Below are 22471 nucleotides of genomic sequence, written 5' to 3'. Positions count from 1 at the left end.
AGGCCAGCGGGGAAGAGGGGGGAAGTGCCCTGGGTCTGTCTCGTGATCAGTTATTTATAGGCATGAAGCAATATTTATATCTCAGTGTCCAGTAAGTGCTATCATTCAGAACCCCACTAAAGGACACAACAGAAACGCTGCTTGCTGATGATCGGTAATATAAAATGATAAGATATTTTAGTTAAAAAGGGTTACCTGACTGGTCTATTCTTAGAAGAATTGACAAAGAGGAGAACTGTCTGTATGTCTGAAATGTGTGGCTTTGCCAATATTCAGACATGTCTCAGTATTCATCTTCTATTCAAGTGTTCAGTACAATGATCAGTGAAATGTTTGTGTAAGTAATAGTGATATAATATATTGACATGTGCCACCTTAGGTAATTTGATAACATGCACTCTTTATTTGCTAACATTTGTCTCTTTACAAACCACTGTTCTTCAAATTCTATACAGTAGAGATCACCTGCATTCACATAAAGCTGGACATTGAGCAAGAAAGAGACAGATGGACATGGAATCATCAGCATTGATCCTGGATGAGGATATAGCCACACAGTTTGGGATTGAACAGAGCCTACTGGAGCACAGCAAACAAACGGACTTACAGGGATACTCTGGGAGTGCACATAGGTAGTGTCATCTAGAGAGAGATTTTGCTTCTTGAATTAAATATTTGAGGTAGGAAGAAAGAAAAGCATAAATATTGGTGGCAAAATAACAATTACAGCTAATAAATCTCAAATGTCAGTTAAGGAATTAAAGGCATGTCCATTGTTTTTTTAATTTTATTATTATTATTTCAGGTGAGATCCACAACCATGTGGGTATTTAAAACTGAATAAAGGCAAGGTGTACTGAACACCACCCAATCAATAGATAAGTTACATCACAAATTAAATCGTAGGTGCATGTGTGTGTGAAGAATTAGAATAGTGAGACATTTCAAACATAGGGACAAAGTAATCATGGTATTATAATAATGTGTTTTATTTACGTAGCACTGTTCAAGTATATAGTGAGCACAAAGTCCTTTACACAGAGAAAGATAAAACAAACAAACAACTAGGGGTCATGTCTGGCTGAGATGGGTTTTGGTGTGATATGAGGTATAAGGTAGACTGTTGCATCTTTGAGGCATTGTAGACCCATATGGGCTTTAATGACATGCCATCTCCAATTGACATTAGAAATGTGGTCAAAATGTCACATGACGTTAACTGACAATTACTTTTGGGTTTGTTTTGATAATTGAATTTGTTCTTTCCAATTGCTCTTCATAGTGAATATGTACTTGATGTTGGCTTGTGTTCACAACAATCTTTCAATCCGTCTTCACACATAACAGCTGCCATTGAATGTTGCAAACTGCTTGATACCTTCATTATCTATCAACATCATTTTGCTTTTCACAGGATTATTCAACAGCCTTCTAAACTGGACAGAGTCCTTACTGCCATTAGAACAGGTATGAGTGAAACTTGACAGAATGCACAGGTGCACACATTACTCAGGGCATACTGAAACCTGTATTTCTCTGCATTAGGTGATGAGGTGGTTCTCCGCAATCTGACAACCCACCAGAAAGCCTTTTCTGATGCAGACAACAGAGGCTGGGTGGCTTTACATGAGGCAGCCAGTCAGAGTAACTACACACTCCTAGAAATCACTTTTGCAGGTTTGTTTCAAACCTGTAACATCCACTGACACTGAACTGCAACACTGCCGAACTCCATGGCAGGTCTATCGGTTGGCACAAGTGTAATAGCATTGAGCAATCAGTTTACCAGGCTAATGTCTGAACTGTGTGTCTTAAAGCTTCCCCGAGGGATGCAATACACAAGCGCACGTACAAGGGAGAGACACCCCTCTTCCTGTCTGTGGAGAAGGGTCTGATCGAGAATGCTTCTTTTCTCCTGGACAAGGGCAGCTGTTCCAATGTTTTCGATAATGAAGAGACGACACTACTTGTCACAGGTAAATAAAAGTATCCTAATGTATACAAATGAATTACAGGGTGGTCAAACCTTTCTCTCTTGAGTCTGACTCTTGACATATCCTGTGTATTAGCCATACATATTGTGGCGTCTCTCCCCTCCCTTGTTCACTCTGCGTTGTGTATTGTGGAATAATGGACGCTACAACCGACCTTAGTTTGGCTGTTTATTGCTCTCTACCTCTCTGAAGCATGAAAGATGAAAGAGCAGGGATCGAGCAGGACGCATCAGCTCCTGCCAACAAACAGATAAACCACAATCAACAGACATTTACAATATACAGCGGGGAAAATAAGTATTGAACACATCAACATTTTGTTTCAGTAAGTATACTTTCAGTGAGGCTATTCGCATAACATTTTCACCAGACATTAGTATTAACTTAGGTAATCTACACATATAACAAAATCCAAACATTAATGTCCATAAGTAGAGTTATGAGTAAAAAAGTGGAATGGCATAGGAAAAAAGTATGTCTGGTGAAAATTGAATACGAAAAGCCCCACTGGAAGTATACTTACTGAAAAAAATGTTGACGTGTTCAATACTTATTTTCCCCGTTGTTTTCATGACATTTTATTCACACTGATAGCAGCCAGTACTGCACACTCTGCAACTTTCTAATGAGTACACACAGCACTCAAAAAATCCTCCATAAATGCATGTTAGTTTGTAACGCCAATATGGCAGTTGCCTACATACTATCTTGCCCACAATTCAACATGTGAATACATTGTGCCAATCATGTGGTGTGTTGTTAATACATCATACCAATCATGTGTTGTGATCTCACCGCTGGAGCAAGGTTGGTGTCGTGAAGCCTTGCGCACGAGCATTTCTGACGAAATAGATGCCCGATAAGTGCCCAAAAAGCGTTACAATATGGTCGCCGAGTGGAGGGACTTGCCTAAAAGGACTTTTCTGCAGCGTGAGAGAAACTTTTAATATTGTGCACCAGGGCAAGAGATAAAAAACGTAACCCGTGTATAATGGGCATAACATAAGTAGACAGTTTGCATTAGGAAAAATGCACAAAATACAAGTGATGAATATGCATAAAAAAAGGCAGAGATGGCACGTTTAATATGACACCACATGCCTCTGCCATGGGACAGTTGCAAAAGAGGCAGAGTAGGGGGCTACATCAAAACTAAAGTGGTCTCAACCTGAGAAACAACTACTGTCACACCCACGCCACACCCCCTTCTACTCTACCCTATGAAGGTATTTGGTGCAAAACTCTTGAGCATTTTGTGGCAATAGATTTTGTACCTGTAGCCAAAAGCCACAGATGTGTATCAGTAAATTTGAACACCTGTATTTACAGCACACCTGTATTTGCAAATGCGAGAGCATGAACAAAATGACTGTGTACACTTGTAAACGTTTATGTGACGAGCTGAGTCTGTAGAATTTTTTCTTCCAAATGCATTTATTCAATCTATGGGTCTGACCATTTTCTCTCACGCACACCAGTCAGTAACTACAACTGCTTGAATCTGCCGCTAGGAGTCTCAAATGCTGATTTCCATGCTCTCATTTTTGCACCACATGTGATTGAGATAAATGGTGCAAAAGTGATTCGTACCCGTAGCTTTGATTTGTATCTGTAGAGCTAGGGGACGGGCACTCGATTTTTAGACACAGTGACGTTAGGCATTTAAAATGAGACATAGGCTACCTACGGTACTCTGCAGATCAACCGCTCCGTAAAAAACGGAATCATCCCGTATTTGAAAAGAAAAAGATGTGTTCCGTATTGAACTGATACGGAACGCATTTTGTTCCGTATTTTTGAGAATCGAATCCATCCTGCTGTCATTCATCTCTCTCAGTTTGTCTGTCATCACTATCCCAACAGAGAATGCACTTATCGTTTGAGTCACATTGACTATTATGCTGATAGCAGTGTGAGATGAAATGTCTTGTTCTGAGTTTTACAGTGCATCAGAGCTAGCCTACTTGTTGCTGAGACAGAAAAAAGCCAGAGAAAATATTTCCTTCACCAAATTCAGTTGTGCTTCTGTGTTTCTAAATGATGTTCACAAGATGTTTTTTTTTATTATAGCCTACATTTCAGAGCTGTTTGGTTTGAGTAGAATATACTGAAGGCTACAAACAGTCATTTCATTATTAAGTGTATTTGCATCAAAATTATCCTTTTTTTGCAACAGAAAGAAAATGAGTAGTACATTAATCCAGCTCTAGAGGCGTCATTGCAAGAATTGTTTTTTATATATTGTGAGAATGTGCACTCGTTTGACCAAATTCTGATGCACTTCTCCTAGATCAGTGTTTCTCAAAGTGTGGTTACTGCCTATGTAAGCTATGCTAATTTAAATCATATGAATCCTCTGACACAATAAGCAAGGTGCAAAGACAATTAGCAAGGTGGTTCAGTGAGTAGGCCTATTGTGACTATTAGCTAGGTGGTGCGTGAGGTTTTTTTACTGGTTAAGTGGTCCTTGGTCTGAAAAAGTTTGAGAAACACTGTCCTAGATAGTTGATCAAAATCATGTCAAAATTAGAGGACATGATGTCAAGATGTTGTTGATGTTGAATAGTGAGGGGATTGTTGATATGTTGATGTTGATGTTGAATAGTGAGGGGATTGTTGATATGTTGAAATGTGTCAGACTGGTGACACAATTATTTTAAATATCTCGCTGAATAAACAGGAAATATGTGAAAGACGCAATGCATTAGCTAATTTGGCTGAAACAACAGGTTATTGATTATTATGGTAATGATGATATTCACATGTCCAAATGCATGTCTGGCATAGCGCCACCATCGAATCGATAGCAAAAAATTGGCACACACTTCAGAACTGTAGGTGCTCGGGCCTGCCATCGCTGCTTGCAGCTACATTAATAATCCGTACAGAAACAATAGGGCTTTGCACTGGTGTGTAGGCCATTTGAGTACAGAGGACTCTTTGTTATGTTCCAGTTTGAGATGATTCAGGCTTTGTGACACGTCTGATGCTGGAAGTAGCCATCAGAAGATCGGTACACTGTGGTCATGTACATGGTCAGCAACAATAGTCTGGTAGGTTGTGGCACTTAAATGATGCAACACTGGTACTAAGGGGCACAAAGTGTAGCAAGAAAATACCCCCATTTCATCACCACCACCACCAGCCTTAACTATTGATAAAAGGATAGGATGGATGCATGCTTTCATGTCATTTACACAAAATTCTGACTCCATCCGACTCACTAGACCAAGCAACATTTCACCAATCACCTGTTGTTCAAATTTTGTTGAGCCTGTGCAAATTGTAGCCGCAGTTTCCTGTTATTTTAGTGACTACTGCCTTTCTAGCAACTTCAACCAGTCTGGCCTCTCTCTTCCGATTTCTGGCATCAACCTCTGCCATTTTTGCCCAACTTTCTCTGTAAACTCTAGAGATGTTTGTGCATGAAAATCCCAGTAGATCAGCAGTTTTTGAAATACTCAGACCAGCCTGTCCGGCACCAACAACCATAACACATTGTCAGTTTGAACTTCAGCAGATCGTTTTGACCATGCCTACCTAAATGCATTCAGTTGCTGCCATGTAATTAACTGAATATATACCGTAGGTGTTGAGGGCAGTTGAACATGTAAAGTGGCCGGTGAGTGTATAGCACCTAATCGTGCCTAAAAGTTTTGAATTACATACGTAAAACATTATTTTCAGCCTTTTAATTGGTCATATAATGTGCTTTCTCAGCCATACGAAACAACAATCATGACATGATGAAAATGTTACTCTGTATGGGTGCCAACGTTAACCAAGAGGGAGCAAACCAAAGGACTGCGCTGCATGAGGCTGCCCGGCTGGGAAAACAGGATTTTGTGGAGCAGCTATTGAAGGCTGGTGCATGGCCTGACCCCCACAGTGCCTATGGGCTCACTCCTCTGGCTCTTGCAGCTCAGATTGGACACATGGGCATTGTCCACACATTGCTGAAAAGAGGTGAGCTCAATTGCATTTACATCAAGTACCAAGTCTAAACTTAATTGCAAAAATACACAATAGCATGTATATTATTAAGAGAACTGACATGGTCCTGGATAATTGTGCTTGCTAGGGGCTGATGTTAAGTCCCAAGCACAGGACAGTGCCTCTATATTATTTGAAGCTGCAGCATCTGGAAATGCAGAAGTAATCTCCCTCCTACTAAAATATGGGGCAGATCCTGATGTGCCCAAACACACAGGGCATCTACCCATTCATAGAGTGGCTCATCGTGGACATGTGGCGTGAGTAGCACTTCTTAAGTACTTATGCTCAGCTCAGGAATCTTTCTACTTGTATTATTCAAGATAAACATAAATATGCACACATTAGCCTATGCATTGTAATCACAGGCAGATCAGCCAGGCCAAAATGTATTACATGGTTGACATAAAATCTCAATTAGAACTGACTACCAACATAAGCACCAAATGTACTTTCATCTACAGGGCACTGGCTCTCCTTATCCCTGTGACAACGTTTGAGGCCGTGGATGATAGCGGCATAAGCCCTCTGCACTCTGCAGCTGCTGGGGGCCAGACACAATGCTTGGAGATGTTGTTGTCTGCTGGCTACGACCCCAATTTCATGCTCCACCCCTGGGTGCGCCGTAATTATGATGACCAGCGCAAGTCTGCCCTCTACTTTGCAGTGTCCAATGAGGACCTACGCTCTGTAGAAATTCTGTTAGAGGCTGGCGCTATGCCCAACCAAGACCCTGTGAAGTGTCTGCATGTAGCATTACGGACGGGTAACCATGACTTGATCAACCTGCTGCTCCGCTATGGTGCTAATGTCAACTACGTCTCACGTGTCAATCCCACACATTATCCCACGGCACTGCAGCATGCTCTCAAGGATGAGCTCCTCCTGAGAATGCTGTTCAATTATGGCTATGATGTGAAGCGATGCTTTGACTGCCCCTATGGCCAAGGGTCCCATGTGCCTCCTGACTATGAGGGCTGGAGCAACACGGTCATCAAGGACACCATGGTAAGTGGCAGAGAGGGAGGATCAATGCAGGTTGTTTATCTTATTAGGCAGCTTAAGTATTGCATTATCTCTGACTGGAACATGTTTGCATTCTCTCACTCCTCACAGTTTTGTGAAGTGATCACATTGCACTGTCTAAAGCATCTGACTGGACATGTAGTGCGCGTCATGATGGATTATGTTGACCATGCCACCTTCTGCTCCAAACTCAAGGCTGCTCTGGTGGAAAACAAAGAATGGCCAGATATCTGTCAGATTCAAGGTGAGTAATGATTACTCCTTTAGGAGTAATGCAGCAAACAGGTATGTTTTTAAACGCTCTTTTCCACTCCTCCTGCTCAGCCATTCTTGATATGGTGGCTCCTCTTTGTCACAAGCGTCCGAAATTTAAATCTCAAGTCTGGTTAGATGATGCCTCCCGCTCACTCAGGCAGGCCTGCCGGAGAGCTGAAAGGAAATGGCTAAAAGCCCGTCTTACAGTCTCCCATGACATTTTTAAATCTACTCTAGCATCCTTCCAGGCAGCCGCCAAAGCAGCCAGAGCTAAATACTTCTCTGATATTATTAATCAACATGCTAACAGACCCAAAATTCTGTTTCACACTATTAATCAAATCACCAACCCTCCACTCTCACCTGCTCCCTTCACAAGTATTGATGCTTATGAGAAATTTAAGAAAATTTTCATTGATAAAATCGAAAACATCAGAGCACTGTTCTCTCCCCCTCCTCTGCCTTCCCCCCCAGTTAAGGTGTCTTCAGGCCCTTTATTTACTTTTAGTCACTTTGCTGATGTATCGCTAGCAGATCTCAAGGACATAGTCCTCTGTATGAAACCCACATCTTCCTCTGGTGATGTTGTCCCCTCTCCTATCTTGAAAGATGCCTTTGATGTGTTGGGCCCTTCCATACAGCTAGTTATCAACTCCTGTTTGACATCTGGTGCTGTCCCTGCCTGCTTTAAGCATGCGGTGGTCCAACCCCTGCTTAAAAAGCCCAACCTGGATGCAAATTCTTTGAATAATTACCGCCCCATCTCTAAACTACCTTTCCTTTCCAAGGTACTGGAGAAAGTAGTGCTGGCTAGAAAGATGTGTAGCTGGTTAATTTCATTTAAATTATTAGAATTCGGAGAGAAGCTTATTCTCATTGAACATTCCAGAAAATGTGAGGCCCCTTCAACACCTGTGCCGGCTGAGAATCAGGAACTGCCTTGGCCGCTTGCGTCTCCGAGCACCTGTCTTCATGAGCTTCCTCCCTCTGCCAGATCGTCTTAAGGAATACATCTTGTACCGTGAATATGATCTCTACGGACAAAGAAACAAGATGAGGCATGTGACATGAAGTCCTGAGATTGACTGTTTAGCTGTTTGGTGTTTGAATTGCTACCAGAACAAATGCACTTTTTGTTTCCCATGAATTTACAAAAGCATTGGCAACACAAGATGTGACATGCCTATTGAAGGTCAAACTGCTCTTAAAATATTTGCAAATGTAGGCAAAATTTTAATAGCTAACATTTGCTATGGTGATTTAAAAGTTATTTATTTTAACATTTGCTTTTAATTGACAGAATAGTGGAAAGCAAACAGAGCAGGACAGTTTATGGGGAGGCTATATTGAGAAATGACCCACATCGGGCTAAAATCCAGGTCCTCATGGGTACTCGCTCATGCCTGTATAGTAAGGGACACCATTGCTATTGCAGTGCCATAGCTCTTTTAAATATTTCCTTGTACTCAATGTGCTCTAATTCTCAACATTTTGAAATTGGCTAATTTTGCGATGTGTCTAAACATACAATGTTTGGTAAACCAAGGCAAGATTCTTAATTGTTTACAAAGCGATTTTAGTGAACTATTACTGAAATTGTATTTGACTGTTCATAGTGTTTTGTTGATTGTTTACATTACATTCTGCTACAGCGATACTGGAACAAGCACTGCAGCACTTTCTTATGCAAGGCAAGTTATCTTCGAAAAAGCACCTTTTGTGCAATGTTTGTTGCAGTGTCTCTGTGTTTCTAGGCAACCATTCCGCATGAAAACATCAAAACATATTTCCAACATCAAAACATATTTCCTGAATTATTATTTATGAATAAATCATTATATTATCATTGCTGTTTCTTTGTTATTTTTCTGAAATGCAAATCTGTCTTTAGTTTTGTTATTTTGTTTTCTGACATCTAATTGTGTGACCCTTCTGGACCACCATAGATAACATGGGTTTTCAGCTAATTAATGAAGATTTTCTCATAAATACTGAATTTTAGGAATTTCAGGAATAACATTTTACTCCTATAGGCTGTCACTAAAATACACTGCTCAAAAAAAATAAAGGAACACTTTGAAAACACATCAGCTCTCAATGGGAAAAAAGATCATGCTGGATATCTATACTGATATGGATTGGGTAATGTGTTAGGAACGAAAGGATCGTTTTTTGGAAATGAAAATGATCAACCTACAGAGGGCTGAATTCCAAGACCCCCCAAAAATGAAAGTGGAACAATTATGAGGCAGGCTAGTCCATTTTGCCTACATTTAATCGCAGCAACTCAAAATGGTACTCAGTAGTTCGTATGGCCCCCACATGCTTGACAATGTTGTCAAGCTCCTAATGAAATGGTGGATGTTGTCCTGGGGGATCTGCTCCCAGATGTGGACACGGCCATCACTGAGCTCCTTGACAGTCTCTGGTGCAACCTGGCGGTGTTGGATGGACAAAAACATAGTGTCCCAGAGATGTTCTACTGGATTTAAGTCAGGGAGTGTGGGGGACAGTCAATGGAATCAATTCCTTCATCCTCCAGGAACTGCCTGCACACTCTCGCCACATGTGGCCGGCCATTGCTGTGCACTAGGAGGAACCCAGGATCACTGCACCAGTACAGGGTCAGACAATGGGTCTGAGAGTCTCATCCCGATACCTAAGAGCAGTGAGGGTGGCATTGTCTTGCCTGTAGAGGTGTGTGTGTCCCTCCAACGATATGCCTCCCCAGACCATCACTGACCCACAACCAGGGATGGGCACAAATACATCAAAATGTATTTCCAAATAAAATACCAAATACCCACCTTAAAAATGTATCAAAATAAACTACAAAATACAGCAGCCAAAAAATGTATCAAAATAAACTACAAAATACAGCAGCCAAAAAATGTATCAAAATAAACTACAAAATACAGCAGCCAAAAAATGTATCAAAATAAACTACTGTATTTTCGTCTATCCTTTCACTTGTACATCTGAAAGCAGGAGACTCCGTCCATAATCAGTCAACAGATTAGATATGCTGACCCCTCATGTTAGACATCCCAATATAAACCTCTGCCCTGAGAAATAAATGGTAACTCAAAGAACCCTAAGTATACTTATTTACTCTATTGGTGTAATAGATTGACCACTATGAATCAGTGAATGGATGATTTATTTAGAAATTTAAACTAGGTATTTTAACCTTTTAAGTTAACATCATCACTACCACACTGGTGAGTTTCATCACAGTTGAATAAGTTTGTATACACCTGAAACTAGTGTGTGCACACAATCTCTATCAATGTAAATCCATAAAAAAATCAGGTAGTCACTTTAATACCATCCAATCAGTTAAAGGGACACCAGGCAAGCCTGATGCTTTTTCTCTACGAAACTCCCCCTCACTCGGTCTGAAGCTCTTTTCCTTTTCTTTGCGTCTTCCGTCAAGGGTTTTCGCTGCTTCTTCGCCGGCTCTGCCATTATACACACGCGTTTGCAACAATCTCTAGCGTTTCATTAGCCTGCCTCTGTGCTGTAAACTGATCCTGCTTCGGTCGGCGGGTAGGATACACCGAACTTGCGAGTGGGATATTCTTCCTACAGGAAGTAGGGGCGGGCGAGAGAGAGCCTTCATTTGCCCCGTAATGAGTCATTTAACCATATACCGACTTACGAAGATGATTAATTAACACAAAAACGTTGCCTGGTGTCCCTTTAAGCCCATTAGAAGCCAATAATTAGTGATAAAAAGTGCAGTAGAAGAGGGGTTTAGTAGATTAAGTGGCAAGGGCTGCATAAAAAAGGTGGGGGAGGATTACAGGATACACAAAGGATACAAAGGTGGGGAAGGATACACGAAAATTAGTCATTTTAATGGGATGAGTTACACATTTGAGCCTGTGAGGGACAGGCCTCTAGTGTCTTGACTACCACTAGATGGGGGACGATCGGTTTCAGGCTCCAGCTCAACCTTCAGTAGGATCATTTGGGTGGAATTCCAACTCTTGACGCTGCCATTTGTGGGTGTAATTCCAACGTTGGGCCAACACTGACCCAACGTCAGCTGCCCAACCAATTGCAATTTGATTTTATTGGTTGGGCAGCTGACGTTGGGTCAGTGTTGGCCCAACGTTGGAATTCCAACTCTTGACGCTGCCAACCATTGCCAACCATTACCAACGTTGGGCCAACCTCTGCTTGCTATCTGGGTACGTTTCGCCACTGCTTTGCAACAGATATATTCCAGTGTCCATGCTCTGGCGGCGCCCACACAGTCATTTTCACCCAAATGATCCTACTGAAGGTTGAGCTGGAGCCTGAAATCGATCGTCCCCCATCTAGTGGTAGTCAAGACACTACAGGCCTGTCCCTCACAGGCTCAAATGTGTAACCCATGCCATTAAAATTACTAATTTTCGTGTATACATAATATGCTGCAGCTGTTGCCTATTGAGTGTCCCAGTGACGCCACTTCCATTTGCCTCCATGGGACCTATCTTAAGCTGCTGCCTAGCAGGTAAAACACGTTTAAATGGATATATTTATTTTTATTAGCTAGAAATGATGCCACATGTATAAATTCAATGCTATGTACGCCACTTTGTAAGTTTGTTTAGATCAAAGATTCTAGAGCGCTACGCGCTAGAATCTTTGGTTTAGATCCAGTGATTCTGCTGTCATGGAAACGCTACGTCACACTTCAAAGACTGGCGGCTGTCAAGAGCGACGTTTTTTGCCAAAAAAATAAAGCCAAAACACGTCCGTGAATTTAAGAATTTTAACCGCATGCTGTGAAGTTACATGCAGGTCTCTTTTACGGAGGAAACCCATACTAAAATAAAACTCTGTAGTCACGAATTTGATCGTGTTGGTATGAATATATGTTGTAGTATGTGATTCCTAAAGTGTAAAAAAATATACTAACGTCTTAGAAACGTTGTAAAATTATTGAAATAGATTAAGAAAGCCACCGCTATGGCGATTTCAATGGTTAGATTGATTTGTTTAGATCCAGTGAAATTGCTGCCTTGGCAACGCTACGTCATGGCTTCGGGACTCAGAGAAGATGAAGTGTAAATTAAGTTTTGAAATCAACCTGCAAATTGCTTTTCAAGGGGGGCGTTTTTTCCCCAACCTAGAAATTCAATGGTTTGAATTCGGACCGATCCTAAACCACTTTGTCAGGAGCACAGATGTAGATAGATAGATAGATAGATTGATAGATAGATAGATAGATAGATAGACAAGGGGAAATTCAAGGTCTCAGTAGCATACAGACATCATACACAACATGCACTTACAGCAGAAAAAGTAAGTATATAGGCTATATATATAGAGACAGCTAAGAAAATACTACTAAATACTAAATATACTATATAAACTAAATAAAAAATCCACATAGTGTGCTTATGATCAAGCATGAAGCGCTTGCAGAAGTTGAGGTTTTGGAGGTGTAATTTCATTGGCTGTTGACTAAAAAATATAAACCTTTATGCTGCACTTGTGTAAGACATTGTAGCCTACGCAACCGTCTTAGTTTAAATAGACGTCTGGATGAGCCCGGGCTAACATCATGGCTCTGCTAGGCTGTTTACACAGTAACTGTGTCACCACTCAGCATTATCTGGTAGAGCCAGTATGGTGCCAGTAGTTTCTATCAAGCGTTCACCCTATGGTTGTGCATAGACTGCATGATCCAGTGCCACTTACATGTGAGCCTGCGGAGATTTGCAAAATTTCTTTTCTATGTCCTCATCCTTCTCTCAATGGCAATCTACTCCTGGGGTTCTCAAACATTTGGGTGGCAAGGTAGCCTACCCTTGTGGGAAGTCTGAGGATACCCCTCATAATTGTAGCAATAATATGCTTCCTACCATTGGTACACTTAGATGCCATATCCTCTGAAGTTATGGCCAGGTTGTTTGGCTGGATGAGCCCGGGCTAACTGCTGTCCTTTGGCACCATACTGGCTCTACCAGATAATGCTGAGTGGTGACACAGTTACTGTGTAAACAGCCTAGCAGAGCCATGATGGCCACTAGTTTCTATCAAGCGTTCACCCTATGGTTGTGCATAGACGACAAGACCGACACATTTTCCCCCAATCACATCCTACTGAAAGGCGGAATATCCGCATAGGAGGATAGGGGCTAGGTGTTGAATTTTTCGGGAATAAACTGTCACTGAAGTGCGAGCTTTTCCAAACAATTATCTTGAGAATACTCCTTTTGTTGTTGGCTTAACCATCGTTATGCCTGGGATAGAAAAATTGCCGATAGAGGAGACCCTGGAAGACAGTCCGCAGGTAAATGTCTGGTAAAAGGCTTGCCTTTTCCATTGCATTCAGCTAATGTTAGCTAGCAACAATCAACTGGCTAGCTCTTGCTTACTGTCTTTGTGCCATGGTCAACACATTTCTTTACAAAGTGCGATGTTGTGAAGGTGATGCGATACAATGTCATCTTGGTAACTCATTTTGAATTTTGTTTTGGTGGCATCCCTTAGTGTTATTTTAGATGTAGCCTATGTTGATGACATCTGCTTGCATGTTGTCATCGCTGTGCAATTAAAATAGCTGCTAACATTAATCACTTTTCCTCGTATGAACTCTTATCATATAATAGGCGTGCGGGCTTTAGCCTACATCCGAATCGCAATGATCATAACTTTGTGTTGCTTGTAAAGCGTCTTCACATAAAGTTAATCCTTTCAGATGTTCTTCAGACATGCTGAAAATGTAAGGTTGCCAAAACTCCCACGAAAATAATAAGAATGGAGGATGGGCAAGAGCAGTAGGCTACTCATGAGAGGTGTCACTACGGGCCTTGTTTGCTCAATTGAAATGAAAAATGGTATCACATGCAAATGCATAGGCCTACACATGCCATGCACATGCATTCTTTAGGCCTATCCATTATTTGCTCAATGAAGATGTAAAGTGTTTTTTCACTGTGTTGGCAATACGTTGACATATCTTAGAATGACACTATCTTAGTTGAAATTAAATATTCAGTGGCAAAAAACAACTGTCAGTTCTGCATACTAAATAGGGTTATACATGTGAATAAAACAAACAAACATTATGTGTGGTAAGTATAATCGAGGAAGAGAGACTTAAGACTAAGGGAGGTAGGATTGCAGTTTGTCTTGTATTTATCACACGTAATTTGAAAGTGCAGGCAGGAGCATGAACAGGAGAGGGTTTGCAGAGTGTTTTGACCATTCGTACTTCATCTGCAGGATCCAGTGCCACTTACATGTGAGCCTGCGGAGATTTGCAAAATTTCTTTTCTATGTCCTCATCCTTCTCTCAATGGCAATCTACTCCTGGGGTTCTCAAACATTTGGGTGGCAAGGTAGCCTACCCTTGTGGGAAGTCTGAGGATACCCCTCATAATTGTAGCAATAATATGCTTCCTACCATTGGTTACCATTCCTACACTTAGATGCCATATCCTCTGAAGTTATGGCCAGGTTGTTTGGCAGGTGTGTAACTTTTGTCAACTGTGAGTTTTGCATCACTTCATGATGTAGACTGACTCATTAAAAAAAAAATCAGATTCATCAGCTAGCTGGCAAATAAGCCAAGCTAAGCAGCAGTCATTGTGACCTGAGTCAAGTGATTTAATGTTGATGTGAGTGGGAGCGATAGACACAATTTGCTTGTTTTATTGGTGCATCATCTGTAGATATGATTTTTTTAAATGATAAAGCACTTTATCAGCCCCTGTAGAACTCAACCTATGACTACATCTGACCTCTAGAGTTCTGTTTTTATAACTGTCTGTCTATTTTTTCCCCAGACACGCTCCTTGCTTGGTGTGTTTGAAGAAGATGCAGCAGCCATAACCAGCTATTCACACCAACTCTTTCAGGCCATGCACAGAATCTATGATGCACAGGTCAGTTTGGTACCTCTGCTAATGACAGACACCCAAAAAATTGTTCCTCCTTAATAAGTAATTGATGCATGTTAATTTATACATTTTAATGGCATTGTATTGACTTGTTTCTGTGCTCTTCAACTATTTTTTTTATCTTTGAAAGTGAATTTAAAATGATTATTAGTGATTCAGTCTCAGTTTAATGCGTTATGCAGTATTGGGACAGGACATCTTTGTCTACATTCATCAGTAGATTTATGATATTGTCCTGTTGGCAATGATAGGAACTGCAATCAGCGCTAATAGAGGCTCATAGATACAGGAAGAGTCTGCCCAATGGTCATATTCTGCTTCTGCTGCTGCCGCTGCCGCAGCTCACTGACATTAGTCCACCGCTATTAATGTTACATTATTAGAAGTAAAAGATTATTTCGCATGATTAAATTTGGTGTGTGGGGCACCCTGGGAAGGGAGAAGTACGGCTGGTGGTTGCGCGAGGGACAGCAGTGTGTGTGAAGCGCATGGGCAAGCTTCCCAAAGGGGAGGGCAGTGTGACGGAGTGCCGTCACTACAGTTGAGTATGCGCTCTGACTGCCATACCAACGGGCCTGGCTCTTTGGTGTCGTGGTCAAGCTGCAGGTTTAGTGCCCCGGAAACCCGGGTTCAAGACTGGGTGGGGTCACTTCTCTCTCCCTTCGCTACAAACTCAAATACCAACAGCCTTTCATCAGAGTCAAAGACCGTCCCTTTAAGGTTAACAAGTTTTCCAAAGCTGCGTAAATATTGATTCCTTATATATCAATCCTTCCTTCTTTCATTCCTTCCTTCCTTTCCTTATGTCCTAGCCCCTCCTTCTAAAAACATGGAGGAAACAAGGAATGGATGCAAGGATAGAGGAATAAAGAACAGACATGGATGAGGAATGACATGCTTGTTCACTTGCGCATAACTTTTAGATAACAGCAGAGTTATGACACATTTTTCTGTTTTGTCTCTTGTTAGAATGAACTCAGTGCTGCCACTCATCTCACCTCAAAGCTGTTGAAGGATTATGAAAAACAGGTACTAACCAGCAGCTCTAATGCATAGAGATTATGTTATGATGTTTATAAGACAAGTTATGAACGATATGAATCTCATTCAAGGTAAGTGGCATTTAGGGCCATTGTTGCTTTTAATTTGCCTAATTGGCTATGCATATTTGTTATGGCTCATCTATGGCTGGGTCACACCGCAAGTCTTAATGGAAAGTCTTAACTTTCTTTGACTCTAAATATTCTTTAGAAGTGGCATCTATTGCCACATCGTGGCTTCGGTACTCTATTCCGATATAACTGTTCAGACTGCATGTCGCATTGCAAAATATCCGACCTGTATCGGATTTAGACCACATATGGAAATTGCCCAAATCAGAATAGAAAAAGTCAGATTTCAGTGCGCAGATCACACTTTTTGACAACATCAGATATGTGTCACAAGTGTAAAAATATGATGTACAGTAACTATGTTTCAACTAAGTTGCAACTATGCTTAGTCTTCCTTAGATGAACAATAAGACTTAAACTGATTTCTTCCCACCTTTGAGGAGTCTGTCTAGGAAGTCATGGATCCTGAGAATTGTACTCATACTGTGGTAACTCTTTTGTAGCGATTCCCACTAGGGGGCGATGATGAAGTCATGAACTCCACTCTGCAGCAGTTTGCCAAAGTCATTGATGAGGTGAGTCATCCACAGCAAAGGTGTTTAGGGCCCACACACACACAGAAACACACACCCAGGCACATGCATAAACATACAGGGCATACGGAAAGTATTCACAGAGCTTCACTTTTTCCACATTTCGTTATGTTTCAGACTTATCTTAAAATGGATTCAATATTTTTTTTTTCTCATCAATCTGCACACAATATTCCAACACCCCACAAAAAAGCAAGTTGGAGTGTTTTGTAAATTTATAAAAAAATACAAGACTAAAATATTCCATTTTACATAAGTATTCAGACCCTTTGTTATGACACTAGCCAGAGCCATAGAAATATCTACCGCTCTGATACTAGCCATTGATCTCTGGTGCATCCTTCTTCTATCAATAGTCCTTGAGATGCTTCTACAACTTGATTGGAGTCCACCTGTGCTTAAATGAATTAATTGGACATTATTAGGAGAGGCACACATCTGTCTATATAAAGTCTCACAGTTGATGATACATTTACAAAACACCTGTTTTTGTGGAGTATTGGCGGATTGTGTGTAGATTGATGAGAAATAAATGAATTGAATTAATTTTAAGATGAGTCTGAAACATAACAAAATGTGGAAACCTTGAAATGGTCTGAAAAACCAACACACACAAACACATAAAGCATTTAAAGTGTGGACATACCTACTTATTTATGTGTTTTCGTTATTTTGACTATTTTTACATTATACAGCTAAATTGAAGATCAGAATTATGAAATAACATGTATACAGTATGTAGTAAGCAAAAGAGTGCTGAGAAAGCAAATTATTTTATTTTTAGCTGTGATGACAGCTTTGCACACTTAAGTATTCTCTCAACCAGATATGGATGGTTTTCCAACCATTAATGCGATCTGCATGTGAAAAGTCTATGTTATAGTGCCACCATCAGGAACCTAGAATGTAGAGCTTCCCATTTCGAAGAAAAATAAATAATACGTTTGACACACAATTCACATGTGAGTACATTGATGGATGACTAAATGTCATTAATCACGGAACTGAAGATGGCCGTCTGCGGCTATACTTTTTGTTTAGGTTTTCAGCTCAAAGTGAGCTCTGCCTGCACTTTGTCTTACAGCTCAGCTCGTGTCATGCAGTCCTCTCTACCCAGCTGGCAGACGCCATGATGTTCCCCATCACACAGTTCAAGGAACGTGACCTCAAAGGTAGATGTCAGTCTTGATTTTTGAAAGAGGTATAATGAGTCACTTATGTTGTTACATTACATTACATTAGGCTGATGCTTTTTAACCAAACATGACCAAATGTAGTTTGTAAGCTGTTTGGCCTCTCTCATCATCTCACAGAAATACTCACACTGAAGGAGGTATTTCAGATAGCCAGCAATGGTATGTGAATGATACTGCATCTACACTTAATGGAGAAATGAAATGGGTCTTCTGAACACCATAACACAATAATGTGCAGCTAAATTGTATTTGCTTTTGTTATTTGGTCTCTCATGTAGATCACGACATGGCTATCAACAGATACAGCCGTCTGTCTAAGAAAAGGGACAACGAGAAGGTCGGTCTCTACTACTATTAACTTAGGCTAAAAACGAATGTCTGGATGAACACTGAAGTACTGTAATAGCTGCCTATTATAGAGGCTGTGGGCGTCCTACTTATCAATCAATCAATGTATTGTTTATAGTGCAATCACTTTACTTGAAGTGAATCTGAGGAAGACCGCAAGGTCGAAACGTTATCTGCCAAATAAGAAAATAAACTCAGAAAAGGATATCAAAAAAGAATACCAAGGAATGTGCGAACTTTTTTCACAAAAAATGTACTTGTTGAATTGTTTTTGTATATAAATGGACAAACCATTTAAATTTATAAATTAATTTTGTATGTGACAAACTTTTATAAAACGTTCTGTTTCCTCGTGACCAAAAAGAAAATGTAATTATGGGTCTGATCCTGAGGAGAGGAATTAGTTAATGTCTTTGGTTTTGTGTGGGCAGGTGAAGAGTGAGGTTATGGAGGATGTATACACCTCCAGGAAGAAGCAACACCAGACCATGATGCACTACTTCACTGCACTGAATACCCTGCAATACAAGAAGAAGATAGCCCTGCTGGAGCCACTGCTGGGATACATGCAGGCACAGGTAAGGAGTGAGTGTTGGCACAGTTCTGTGATTTAATTGACACTCTGGGCCTATAGTAAGGATGTTACATCTATCAAGACCAATTAGTTGTCCAAGTGTCTATAGAAACTATGCTAGATTTATTTCCGACTGTGCATGTAATACATAGACTTTCAAAGTGTTTTGCACCATATGGGGACTATGAGGTGTGTTCAAGAAAATTAATTTCAAAGATTCAATTTCTAGTTCTTTATATTCTTTGCGGGACAAAGAACAAGATTTGTAAACATACATACTACATGGCAACATAATTTGCCTTGTTGTTCCTCACAAAGTGAAATCTTTATCTATTGTGTGTGTTCTGTTGAGACTGTAATAAACAATGCCACAGAGGGCCAGACTAAAACGGGGAACTGGCGTATACTGGCTAGCTTAGCTGTTGCTTTGCAGCGTAGCTTTATCTTTGGAAATGAAATCGAGTGATACCAGTCCGATTGTTTTAAAATCACGTTTCTTGAAAAGCCAATGCTGCAAATATAGCTTATAGTTTTCAAAGAAATGACACTACGAGACGAGATAAATCTTAACTGTTTATTTTTCAACATCATCTGAATGATTAGGCTAACAGACATTTCCCAGTAAAGTGAACTTGCCCTGTTCAATGCCTCTTCCTACAAATCCGTCACCAGTCTTGCAAGTAAAAATTTACGTTGATGTGACATAAACTGACCGTCGGCAGCCAGGTATTTTTATTTAAACATAAAATATTATTTCGTACATAATTCTTAAATGTTCACGGACATTAAGGGCCCTATCTTGGCTATCTAAAACGCATGGTCACTGGCGAATAGCTTAAATGAATTTAGCGGGATGTCCAGTCCACATTGGGGGTGGTTTTGTTATCGAACGTCGGGCGTCTGGCGCAAAAAAGGTTGGTCTTATGTTTCTTAATCAGTCAGTTAAACAGCAAGCAGCGCAACTTCAAGCAGCACAACTTCAAACAGCGCATCGGTATTTTGATAGTCAGCTGCGCATTTGAAGGAATCTGTTTGCACGTGAGACCGTATGGAACAGGTATTCCACTAAACCATCTAGTGACAGTGCAGCTTCAGCTGTGCTTCATATGCGCCTTTCGCTATAGACCAGGTTTTTCTTGGTCAGTGGCGTGATGCTTTTTACATGGTGCAAGATAGTGATCACACACCAGACCACACCGTAGGTCATTAATTGCCATACCCCTGGGTGCATCGTGTAATAAAAGAGAAGGGCATGGCGAACAATTCAAGTGTAAGATAGGAATAAACTTTGCGTGGTGATAAGAATACGCTATGCTCTGCGTTTCTGATTGTCAAGATAGGGCCCTATGTGGTGGCATGGGGCATATATTTGAGCACCCTCAGTACCCTCCTCAGAGTCTGATGCAGAAATTCAGTTCTTGGTCCTTTTTCACTAAATATCGCATAGTCCCGGATATAGCATGTTCAATTCATGGGTGGAATATCTCTATAATGTGAGTAGACTGCACACTGAAATTCGCAAGTGAATGCAATGCCATGTGTGGGCTTATTATTTCTGAAACTACCTGTGTGGTCCTCTCAAATGCTTGAATACAGAACCTTGTACATTAATCAGCTGTTGTTAGACTTGAAATGTCCAGCTTGTGTTTTATTCCTCTCTGGTTAGATCAGTTTCTTCAAGCTGGGTTCTGAAAATCTCACACAACAATGGGAAGACTTCTTGACCAATATTGGCACGAGCGTGCAAAAGTAAGTGATCTCATGTTTTAGGATTGCATGCTACATTTAACCCTTTTGTCACTTATTAACAAATAACATCTTTATCCAGTGTTTCCTCTGCATTCATTTTGCCATGCCCCCCCCCGCCCCATGGCTAAATGAATGCCCCCACTGTTGCAGTTGCCTTTTAAATGATCCTGCCGACGTGTCCTCCCCGCTGGCTGCCGCTCACATTGCAATTTAACAATAAGTAGAACTGGTCAGGTTATTATGGCCCATCCAGTTTTACTCCACATATTGTTGTGTTGATGTACAACCCCAAAACAGAAAAAGTTGGGATGTTGTGTAAAATGTGAATAAAAACAGAATGTAATAATCTGCAACTTTCTTAAACTCGTATTTACTTGCAAAAAGGACACAGACAACATATCAAATGTTGAAAATGACAAATTTGACTATTTCATGGAAAATATATGTTAATTTCTAATTTGATACCAGCAACATATTTCAAAAAAAGTTGGGACAGGGCTAACAAAATGCTGGAAAAGTTGTGTAATGATAAAGAAAACAAAAGGAGGAATATTTCACAACTAATAAAGGTAACTGGCAACACGATTGGGTATGAAAAAGAGCATCCCAGAGAGGCAGGGTCCCTTAGAAGTATAGATGTAGGGGTATTCATCACTCTGTGTAAACCTGTGTGCACAAATGATGAAACAATGTAATTTTAATGTTTCTTAAGATGCAATTGTGAAGTATTTGGGGAGTTTGTTATCTACAGGACATAATATCATTAGAACATTCAGAGAATCCAGAGAAATCTTTGCAAACAAGGGAAAGAGCTGAAAAACAAATTGGATGGCCATGGTCTTTTGGACCTCAGATGGCACTGCATCAACACCAGACCTGTTTCCAGACCTGTCATTGTTGGGGCTCAGGAACACCTCTGATAACCATTGGTTATGTGCACAGTTTGATACTCAATTCAAAAACTACAACCAAAACAGTCAAAACAGCCAACATTGTATTGATACATAAAGTAAATACCACTATCTTATCTGGGCCTAAAATGTACTAAGGTAACATGGAAAAAGGTCCTGAGTTTAGACCAATCAAAATGTGCCATTCTTTTTGAAAATCATGGACTCATCTGGGCTAAAGAGAAGAGGGCCTATCCAAGTATCCAACCTATCCAACTTGTTTTAGTCTTCAGTTCGAAACCCAACATCTATGATGGTGTGCAGGAGCATTAGTGCCTACAGCATGGGCATCTTGCACATTTGGCAAAGCACAATCAATTCTGAATGATGTATACAGGTTTTGGGCAACATATACTCCCATCCAGGCAATGTAATTTCCAGGGAAGACCTTGAATATTTCAGGAAAACAATGGCAAAATGAATTCTGCACATATTTATAGTATTTCTCCATAGATGATGAGTCAAGGGGCTAAAATGGCCTGTCTGCAGTCCAGATTTGTGAAATTAGGTTTGTAATGGAATGACAAACATGACTTATAATACCCCATACTGTTGAGCAACTGAAATCCTATATTGGGGAGTAATGGGACAATATTTCACTCTCAAAACTCTAGCAACTGGTCTCCTCAGTTCCTAAATATTTACAGAATTTTGTTAATTGAAGAGTTGAAGCAGCACAGTGGTAAACATGCTCCTGTCCCAACTTTTTTTGAAACATGTTGCTGGTATGAAATTGAAAATTAACATATATTTTCCATGAAATAGTCCAAATTTTCA

General features: G+C 40.5%; 2 protein-coding genes across 8 annotated transcripts in view; both read left to right on the top strand.

Annotated features, from left to right (window-relative positions):
• Nucleotides 1–95: 95 nt before the first annotated feature.
• asb14a (ankyrin repeat and SOCS box containing 14a) lies at nt 96–9114 on the top strand. Of its 4 annotated transcripts, none has more exons than XM_048253871.1 (10): nt 96–154; nt 459–632; nt 1415–1467; nt 1546–1677; nt 1818–1976; nt 5715–5960; nt 6076–6247; nt 6452–6995; nt 7104–7257; nt 8158–9114. In XM_048253871.1, exons 2-10 carry the CDS (start codon nt 508–510, stop codon nt 8337–8339), a joined length of 1767 nt encoding a protein of 588 aa, XP_048109828.1. In that variant the 5' UTR covers nt 96–154; nt 459–507; the 3' UTR covers nt 8340–9114. The 4 variants fall into 4 exon arrangements, with proteins under 4 accessions (XP_048109828.1, XP_048109829.1, XP_048109830.1 ...); XM_048253872.1 differs by having other exon boundaries at nt 99–154; nt 456–632; XM_048253873.1 differs by lacking the exon at nt 96–154 and adding an exon at nt 191–337 and having other exon boundaries at nt 456–632.
• A 4233-nt stretch (nt 9115–13347) lies between these two features.
• appl1 (adaptor protein, phosphotyrosine interaction, PH domain and leucine zipper containing 1) overlaps nt 13348–22471 on the top strand; it is a 25471-nt gene continuing 16347 nt past the window's right edge. The window contains exons 1-9 of one of the 4 annotated variants that reach the window (XM_048253866.1): nt 13348–13560; nt 15059–15157; nt 16142–16201; nt 16788–16859; nt 17962–18049; nt 18191–18232; nt 18352–18410; nt 18853–18999; nt 20662–20744. In XM_048253866.1, coding sequence (XP_048109823.1) covers nt 13507–13560; nt 15059–15157; nt 16142–16201; nt 16788–16859; nt 17962–18049; nt 18191–18232; nt 18352–18410; nt 18853–18999; nt 20662–20744 — 704 coding nt within the window. In that variant the 5' untranslated portion in view covers nt 13348–13506. The remainder of the gene's footprint in view (nt 13561–15058; nt 15158–16141; nt 16202–16787; nt 16860–17961; nt 18050–18190; nt 18233–18351; nt 18411–18852; nt 19000–20661; nt 20745–22471) is intronic. The other 3 variants (XM_048253868.1, XM_048253867.1, XM_048253869.1) reach the window with 3 other exon arrangements.

The sequence above is a fragment of the Alosa alosa genome, chromosome 10, assembly GCF_017589495.1.
Source record: "Alosa alosa isolate M-15738 ecotype Scorff River chromosome 10, AALO_Geno_1.1, whole genome shotgun sequence".
In the NCBI taxonomy this organism is placed as follows: domain Eukaryota; kingdom Metazoa; phylum Chordata; class Actinopteri; order Clupeiformes; family Clupeidae; genus Alosa; species Alosa alosa.
The sequence above is the reverse complement of the archived record's forward strand: the minus strand, read 5'-3'. Positions and strand labels throughout refer to the sequence as shown.

What these genes read in the sequence shown, in the direction of transcription:
- asb14a (XM_048253871.1), top strand. Translation starts at nt 508, where the DNA reads ATGGACATGGAATCATCAGCATTGATCCTGGATGAGGATATAGCCACA. An exon ending in CCTTACTGCCATTAGAACAG is followed by an intron (nt 1,468 to 1,545) that starts GTATGAGTGAAA and finishes TCTCTGCATTAG; the next exon opens with GTGATGAGGTGGTTCTCCGC. An exon ending in CGGTCATCAAGGACACCATG is followed by an intron (nt 6,996 to 7,103) that starts GTAAGTGGCAGA and finishes CACTCCTCACAG; the next exon opens with TTTTGTGAAGTGATCACATT.